A 9,631-nucleotide genomic window follows, 5' to 3' on the forward strand; every position below is an offset into this window, starting at 1 on the left:
TATATATATATATATATATATATATATATATATATATATATATATATATATATATAGATGATACAAATATTTCTGGTATGAATTTTTCATAATACCAACAATATCCTTGATTTTTTTTTTTTTGAGCAGCAACAATCTTTTATTAACAAACTCACCATAACATAAGACACTTTTTTTTTAGCCGCAAAATTTTTTATTAAAAAACTCACCATAATATAAGACTTTTTTTTTTGGACATAAGTTAAACACAGGCAGGCGCGAAACGCGCTTGCTTGGCCCGCTAGTGAGTATATAAAGTGTGTGTATTTTCATTTATTGTATTTTATTATAAATAAAAAACTAAAAAATAAAAGGTGGTGGGTTCAATATGTTACGGACGTCCTTAACATTTTTTTTCAAGAACTTCGTTTGATTCGCAAAATAATAAGAACTGGACGGAATAGTACATGACATAATAAGATAATACATGATAGGAGTTGTAACGGAGGGAGATAATGCGATAATATTATTATATTCGAAACTAAAAAGGGTATTTTGTATTTTTTTGTTATATTTGTAATATGGACAAAAAATTGTCATATGGTTTTGTGAGTGACAAAAATTCGAATTTTTTTTCTTTACCCTTACATTTAACCCTTTACCCCTACAAACAAACCAATATTCTCATTTTATCCCTTTTGGAAAATAAAAAAAAATGAGTTTTGAACAATTATCCCTCTCTGCAATTTTATTTTTGGATTTGATCCCTCTAAGTGGATGACTGAGCATCATCATTGACACATCATCCTCGTTTGCCACGTTACACGTTGCCACGTCAGTCTCCGTTTGCCACGTCATCATTTTTAAACGACACTTAACATTAGGGGACTAAAACCAATAAGATTTACACATCCAGGAACTATTTTAAAACAAAAAATGATACAGCGACGAATTAATCATTTAAGCCTATAAAAAATGATGTTTGATAAATACCATCAATATATTTAGCTAAGCATGTGAAAGTGCAACCACCTTATGGGTGATTGAAAGTCACCTGCAGTCAAATAGTGACTGCAGGGAATCCATTTCCCAAAATTAGAAATATTGACTAGATGTAAGGAGTGTGGGGACAAGGTTGTCGGAGATGTCGGAATAAAGTTTTTACGTCAACTTATTTTATTTATGTAGAATTGAAATATAAACTCGACTAATAATCCGGTAGAATTTAGTTCATATTAAAATGAGTTAGGATCCGTTGATTCGGGTGTCAAACTAAACTTTAACACCAAATCTTATCCCTCCATTTCAATTTTTCATTTTTTTTATTTACCGTCCATTTCAATTAATGTGACGATCCTTGTTTATTTTATAGATCAGTTCATATGATCTTCTCGGTGCTCCTCATTAGTACTCTGCAATAGCGCTGGAGAACATCCCAGCGTTTCATTTATCTGCAGCGATTAGTTTATTTTTGGTTGATCCAAATGTTCATCTTAATCAGTGATCATAATCCAAACACCTGATGCACATCTCTTTATCGTTTAAACACAATAAAACCCACAATTCAAAAATAAATAAAAATAAAGCACCTGAATGGAATTCATGAACCTAGAAACAAAATCGGTGAATAGAGTATTGCATTGTAGTCATGAAATTCGTGAATTATCACATAATTTTCCAATATTTTGCCATTGCATCACTAAAAAATTGGAAAGAGAAAGCACATACGCAAATTAAATGAATAAACATAGCCATTGGATTAATTGTAATTGACGGATTAGATTTGGTGTCTCATGATGTCAACGAATCCTAATTCTATTAAAATTATATATAATATATAAAAAACTAATATATTATTAATTTTAAATTCAAAAATCAATTTTAAATATTAGATGATTCACACTCAACTAATTTTCTCTCATTCTCATAAATTACATATGACTATAGTCATATATTTGAATAAGAAATATTGTTGGTGTTGGTTGAAAATATACATGTTGAAAAAAGTCTTGATTTTCCCAACAAATGACACCAACAACTATATACCCACAATATAATTTGTAAAGAATAATACCAGTCTCATTTTTTTTTCATATGACTCTTTAAATCATGAATGTCATATAAGAATGAATATTATATATGATTGAAATATAAAGTTATTGTATTGTAAATTTTAACCCTTAATGCTTAACAAATGCCCCCGGGGTACCGTTTAACATGACCCTTTTATTTTTATGAAACCCCTATTATATTTATGTATTTTTATGTTAATTTAATATAATTTATATATATTAATCTTTCTGTATAGCAAAATTCAATCTTAGAAGAACTACGTTCATAGACCTAGGCAACATAAATTTTTATCTTTTTTTTTTTGTATATATTTTTTTCTTTTCTTATTTCCGCACACGTGCATAAAATAACAAACATTGTTCCCTGTTGGCTGCTATAAGCAAAAATTCACTTTTAGAATAATTGATAGACCTGATCTATAATATAGAATAATTCACTCACGAATGTCAAAAACAATACCTCCTCCAATTTTTAATAACATGTACTATTCAAGTAGGCAAAAACGTGCGAGTTTAAATAATTTTACCGATTTTACAGAGTGTTAAATCGTGTAAACTCGTTTTGACTTGCGATTTTACTCAAAACTATTTTAGCTTTGATTTAACACGAAAGTCATACCTAAAAACGTAGAATCGGTAGAAGTTGCGATTTAAAACGAAATTTTAACAACTTTGGTGGGGTGTATACTTCCACTCTCGAACAACATCTTTATAATTACTTCCTCCGGCCACAAATATAAGCAAAAGTGCACTTTTTAGATTCATTGAAGTGCAATTTTGTCTAGTTATAAGAAGTTTTGGTAATGTGCACGAGATTCTAGATTCATCTGCTCTAATGCAACAAACTCCACCTATATATCTCTCAACCTAACTCTTCTAATACCTCTATCTCACCTACTCGTATTCACCCTCACAACACTCACACCATGTCCACTAGAGCCAAAAATGGAATTGCTCAACCCAGATTGCATCCCACTCTTCTTTTAACTTATGTTGAACCAACAAGTTACAAACAAGCTATGAAATCTGATGAATGGTTACAAGCTATGCATGATGAATATAATGCTCTCATGAAAAACAATATTTGGTCTCTAGTAAGCTTACTAGGAAACAGACATGTCATTGGTTGTAAAGGGTTTGTTAAGGGAATACCCCTATGTCACGAGATATATAGTACTAAGTGCTAGGAAAAAGAATTTACATTCCATATATATATAATTTGGCACAATAGACTTGGTCATCCTCATCATGAGGTGCTTAAGGCCACTATGAAACTTTGTAATCAAAATTTACATAATAAAATCCAATTTTTCTGTGATCTTACGGGTCTTATTTGGATATTTCCTTTAAAACTTAAGTACGTCTCATACTCCGTCAAAACAATAGATATCTCTCTCCAAAAGTTAAGCAATTTCTAACAAACTTTGTTTCCAAAAGATATCTTAATTTATGTGACCCAAAAAAATATGTTTTAAAAAAAAGATATATTTCTATTAATTCCTTTCTAAATAAATACTCCTTCTAGTTACATTTATAAGCAAAAAAACTACTTTTACGCGGTGTTTAAAAAATTTAGTTAAGTGTAATTAATTTTTTTAATTTAATATAAAACATGAGTCCTTTCCAAAAAAATATAAAAGTAAATTTACTAGAAATAAACCTTGTTTTCCTTGGAAATCACATGTACCTTTTGAAAAGTAAGGGTATATTAGAAATAACAGTATTAATTAGTTTAAAAGTAGTTAAGTTTTGCTTATAATAGTAATCAAAATTTTAAGTCTTTTTTGCTTATAAATGTGACCGGAGAAAGTATTAACCAAATAATTAAAATGGCCGAAATTCAAATAAAATAAATAGTTCTAAATTTTGGGGAGTTACAACTCTCCCCCCTTTCCCCCTTTTAGAATTTTCGTCCTCGAAAATTTTCTAAGATTTCCACAAGGCAACCAGCTAACACATACTACTAGAGAAGTCTATAGTCACTAACTTACTTTACTTATATTATTCTCATGCATAATAAAACAAATAAAGTCGGATAACCATATAACACGTAAATAATATCAAGCAAGGAAAACATGTCAGTTAGCAGCAACGGTTTCAAGAACTTAACGAGTACTTTGTAAAATAAACGGTGGCTAATGTGCAAGTGTGACTACAAAAATCAAATAAAGAAAACATAAGGTAGACATGACTGAGTCTAAGCCACTTGATCTAACCGGACTGACCTGCTCTAATTGACACATAACCCACACAGTCGGAATAGACCAACCAGACTCTGATACCAATCGTAACACCCCAAACCCGAAACTCATAATAATCTGATTTTTAAAATGTTTTTTCAAAAATTCTCTTTCAGAGACATCATACAGCGGTTAAAAGTGTTTTTGCTGGTAGATATAATTAACAATGCCTGTTCTTGCAAGGTAATTGACCCTCCTCGTGTGGAGTTAGGATCCTCTCCATTTCCAATTCTTTCCATTTCCTCCATTATTATATAGTTTTGGGAATATAAATGCAAAAATGTGACATCAAGTGGGTCCAAATGTCATTTACACACCCCAAAATATTTAAAAACTTTGGTAATGGAAGAAATGGAAAACATAAGAAATGGAGAGGATCTCAACTCCCTCGTGTGATCTAGCAAAGGACACTACTAAAAAAGTAACCTTTTTGAGTAAAAAAAAAAAAGCAACCTTTTAAAAAATTCCTTGGGACAGCTTATAAAATTAAAAATATCAATTTTGTTAGATACCAGATTAGATATAAATGAACAGGAATAATGCAAGCAAACTACTTGTTAAGAGTCTCATATCGGTTGAGATATGGTCTGACTAAGTGTTTATATACTAGAGGCAATCATCACCTTACAAGCCGATTTTGTAAGGTTGAGTTAGGCCCAATACTTAATTCTAAGACTACTTTTAAGGGGTGGCAAGGGTGGGCTTCGGCCCCTCCCTCCCACCCCCAATGGTGTATATATTATATCTTCAAAGTTGTTTTTTTATATATAATTATTATTAATTTGTATGTATATTTATAGTGTAAATTAATTTCGATAAATAAATCAGTGTAAAATAATTTTATATCGGTATAATTTGATTCATATTCATATAAATTACAATTAAATTTTATGTAATATTTATTAGAAATAATGATCAGCCCCCCGTTCGATTAGTTTCTGGATTCGTCTCTGCATATGGGATGAGAGGGCCACATATCAGCGTATGAATATTCATGTGCTAACATATTGATGTTGATTGAAAAAAGATGGTAAAATGTGTACATTATAATTACTAACTAACCTACTAACTAGGACCGGTCACGACCACGACTATTTGGAGGCTCGACTTAAATGTTAAAAGTGGACTCTAATAAATATAAATAAAAAAAAACAAAAATAATAATCCTCATTGAAGTTAAAACAACAATGTTGGAGTTAATGTTGAAGTTGAACTAGCAAAAAAAAATTATTGTAAGAGATAATTAGCAATTCCCAAATACAATCACAAATTAGAAAATAGAATAGAAGAAAAAACGGAAAAACTAAGTAAGTAGCAAGTTCGTTCCAATTAAACTCCTTAATATAAAAAAAAATATTAAAATTGTTATAAAAGAGCAATTTTCTATTTATATTGTAAATAAATACCAAAAAAAAAAAAATTTAACTAGGGGGCAAACAACAATTAAGTGTAACCTAGGGGGTGCAAACAGCAATTCAGCATTCTAATTGAGTGAGCTGGTGGAAGTAGATTGATGACTTGCTGTTTACACCCCCAAAGCTACACTGAATTACTATGTGCACCCTTAGGTAAAACATTTATTAAAAAATTGAGGCCCCAAAGGCCCAGCTCTGTAGAGCTGTTTGCACCTCCCTAGGGCCTCCCCTGCTACTAACACTAACAGAATTGACTATTTTAACATGATACGACACAAACACTAGCATGTAGATACCGGTAATAATTTTAAACAACGGTCGTGTTAACGTAAAGTAGTTAAATACAGGCCCGGTTTTGAGGGTGGGCAACCAGGCCCACAGCCTAGGGCCTCAATTTTCTTGGGGCCTCATTTTTTTTTAGGCCCACAACACAAATAATTGGTTAAGTATTTGTCTAGAAATAATTTTACACAAAACACTCCTTGGCATAGTGGCGCGTGCATAGGCTTAAAGTACCAACATATTAGGGTTGTGAGTTCAATCCTTGCCGGTGTCATTTTGTTTTTTATCCATTTACAACCAACAAATAAATATTAGAGAATTTTAATAATATACGAACATTACACAAATTATTTCAATTTTTTTTAAATATGATGAATTTTTCTATAAAAAAAAAATATCTCTATTAGTTTATAAATAACTTCGCTATTGTTCCAAAAAAAACTTCACTGTTTTATTTTTAGAAAACTACATTTTGTTATTTCTTTAAATAAAAGATTTACTCGTTTTTAATAATTATCGGTTCATTTTTATTTAACAGTTCAATTTCAACACTGTGTAATGACTTTTTCTTTATGTTAGTTACACAGATAAATGACTATTTTTTATGTTGTTGATACTATTTACAATTTAAATAAATAATGTTCTTGTTAATTTTTTACTTTATTAAGGGTCTATTTTTATTATTTGTCCTGGACCTCCAAAATCTCGAAACCGGCCCCAGTTAAATATAGAGATTTGACATTTCATGATGCTAAAAATTTAATACGTAAAAGGTTAAATGCAAAATTTCCAAGAATTTTTTATGTATTTTTTTTTAAGGAGGATTTTTTTTTATGTATTTGTCTCCTAATAAACATGTGTAAGCATATGTGTCAGACACCAAACACACTTTCGATTTAAACTATCGGTGCTACATAAGTTGAATGACTCAATCAGAAAATCCACTTCCATAATTAATCAGAAAAAATCAACTGATTTCAAAATGTCCACAAATCTGTTTCCATCATTGATAAGTAAATTTTGTATAAACTGCAAATATGCAGCATTTTGTCACCATCAATAATTTTCAATTACTTGGAATCAACCAAAACTATGTATACACATGTTAATATAATGATTTCTGTATCTTTTTTCTTATTTTTTGACTTCAGTTTCTTAAACTTCTCATGAAATTCTGTCTCCGGAACGCGATCCACGACTTCTTCGTTTGATCAACCAGTAAACAAAACCACCAACAAGAGTCATAACTATAAGACCATCAAAAACTCCTACCGCTAGAAGTATCCATCTTTTCAAATTATGCTTCTCATGATTTTGACCAATTCCCTTTGGAACCTTAACCATATAACTAAATCCGGTGCCTTTATCTACCTGTTTGAGACCAAGGACTAATCTATAAAGATAACATTCCGCAGCTTCTACGCTAGCATTCCGAAAATACAATGCCGCGGCACATTTACAATCCTGTAAACATAAACTCGAACACGCGTCTCGACTAATATTAACAGTTTGAGGAATACCTTTGATCACACTACTTACATTATCAATTTCCAACATTTCCGCCTTTTTACCGCTGCAAAAATCTCCGGAAAATCCTTCACTACAATCATAACTACCCTTTTTGTCATTTGTCAAAATCAGAATACATGAACATGTATTGGAAAATGTACATATACCATAAGGTCTACAAGAATTTGGAAGATCACATGTATTGTTAAGTGCTTGAAAAGAAGCCTCGAATTTTCGTTTCTCGGGTGAATAGTAATAAAGGCCAAAATTTCCTGTTTCATTCTTTAGTGCTAAAAATTTTAGTGGTTGAACAGTTTGAGATGGAATTTGAGCTATTTTCTTGTATTTAACATCAAACAATAACAACCCTTTTGAACTTAGCTTAATGTATGTAATACTTCTATTCATTGAAGGCTGAAAATTCCAATAAGAATACCTCAATTTACCGGAGTTTACATACAACGCAACCTTGTTGTTCTCGATTTCGAATGAGTAGAACATGCTTGAGTTGATTCGCGAAGATGTTAATCGAGTCGCTACATCAAGTTGCTGGCCTCGGAGTATTACATCAGTTGGAAAATTGAAACTTTGCCATTTTACATTGTTAAATTCATCCATAAGCACAAGGTTTCCTGTGTTCTGTATTTGCAATCTCTGCTTCAAATGAGTCAATGCAACAATTCATGTATTAGATTATAAGAATTCCAGCTCAATTGACTATCTATAAACAACTTAATTATGCGCTTATAGCATAGGCACATATAATCATCATATAAGTGCTTATGTATAAGCTATTTTTATAACAAAAGATAAAATAAGGTCAAACGGTTTTCATATAAACTAGTTCTAGCATAATGCTAGCTTATCACATACTTTGAAGTTAAAATATAATATATATGTGTGCGCAAGCGTGCGTGTGTGTGTGTGTGACTTGTAAAAAGAATAGGATAATAAATTCATACTTCGCAAAGGTACTCAAAATCTCAAAAACGGTCCAAGGTGTTTATGTCAGTAGATAAATTCAAAGAGATCCTTACCTTAACACCTTGTCCTGAAGTCCCAGTTTTCCATCCCAATGTCTCATTAGGACCTTTAAGCCTTAAATCACCATCCATAGTAAACTCTAACAAACATTTCCCAGTAACATAAAATCTTGAATAATGACCAGAATCCCAAACCTTAACATCACCAAGAAAAACCAACAATGAGCATGAAAATTTCCCATTAACACCTTCAATACTCAATGCAACTCTGAAATTTGGTACTGTCTTAGTCTCCAAAAGATAACCACCACCTATAAAACCACCAATTTCATACTTCCCAGGAACTTGAACCATTAATTTGTATCCAATACCAATACTAGATTCAGAAAATACATAATTGAACAAAAGAACAAAGACAAAGAAAAAAACATTCATTTGTAGTTACAAGTTTTGTTTTTTTTTGGTTTGGAAATATTTGTTGATGATTTTTTGAAATGGGTTTGTAATGTTGTGAAGAAAAAGGTAAACATGATTATAGAAATTCCTCACACTCACACCACCAACTACAAAAAAGGATTATAGCTTTCATGGTGTTGCAAAATTGTCTTAAACAATTGTAAATGAATCAATTCATCATGTGGTAGGGTTGCACAAGAATTTCTTTTTTTTTCTTTTGTATTTCTCTAACTATAATAACTATATTAATTAATTATTCATATATACTAAGCTTTATGATGGAGCTTAAAATTAGGAAATAAAGTAACGTTCCACTGAGATTGTTGTGCACACAGACTTGACCATGTGAGATTTTATTATGTGAGTAAATGGCATTTAATATTACATTATTACCTGTTATTATTTTCTTTTTTCGTTTGAATTCTTGGTGTATAGCATTAATGAAAATTCTAATTTTGATACATTGATGTTATCTATTTTCCCCTAAAAGAATCGGGTATTTAAGAGGTGTACTTACACCAAATTTTCACTTTCTTTCCTAGCAGTTCATTCTTTCATTTTATTTCTTATCCGCCCTCTGGTTTCTAGGAAAATGGAAATCGTTAATCTAAAATTCAGTCGCAAGATAAATAAAGTCTGATCAATAGTTATTTTTATTAAGAATCGAACTCGGGTTCTCTCAGACGTTTCGTCAA

General features: G+C 30.9%; 1 protein-coding gene across 2 annotated transcripts; it reads right to left on the reverse strand.

The window, feature by feature from the left end:
- Positions 1–6,981: 6,981 nt before the first annotated feature.
- On the reverse strand, positions 6,982–9,171 carry LOC123890558 (PAN domain-containing protein At5g03700-like). Of its 2 annotated transcripts, none has more exons than XM_045940194.1 (2): positions 8,535–9,171; positions 6,982–8,151 (listed from the first exon to the last, which is right to left on the reverse strand). In XM_045940194.1, the coding sequence occupies exons 1-2, from the start codon at positions 8,913–8,915 to the stop codon at positions 7,153–7,155; spliced, it is 1,380 nt and encodes a 459-aa protein (XP_045796150.1). In that variant the 5' UTR covers positions 8,916–9,171; the 3' UTR covers positions 6,982–7,152. The 2 variants fall into 2 exon arrangements, with proteins under 2 accessions (XP_045796150.1, XP_045796149.1); XM_045940193.1 differs by having other exon boundaries at positions 6,982–8,154; positions 8,535–9,036.
- Between the last annotated feature and the right edge of the window lie 460 nt (positions 9,172–9,631).

The sequence above is a fragment of the Trifolium pratense genome, linkage group LG6 (assembly GCF_020283565.1).
Source record: "Trifolium pratense cultivar HEN17-A07 linkage group LG6, ARS_RC_1.1, whole genome shotgun sequence".
Classification (NCBI taxonomy): domain Eukaryota; kingdom Viridiplantae; phylum Streptophyta; class Magnoliopsida; order Fabales; family Fabaceae; genus Trifolium; species Trifolium pratense.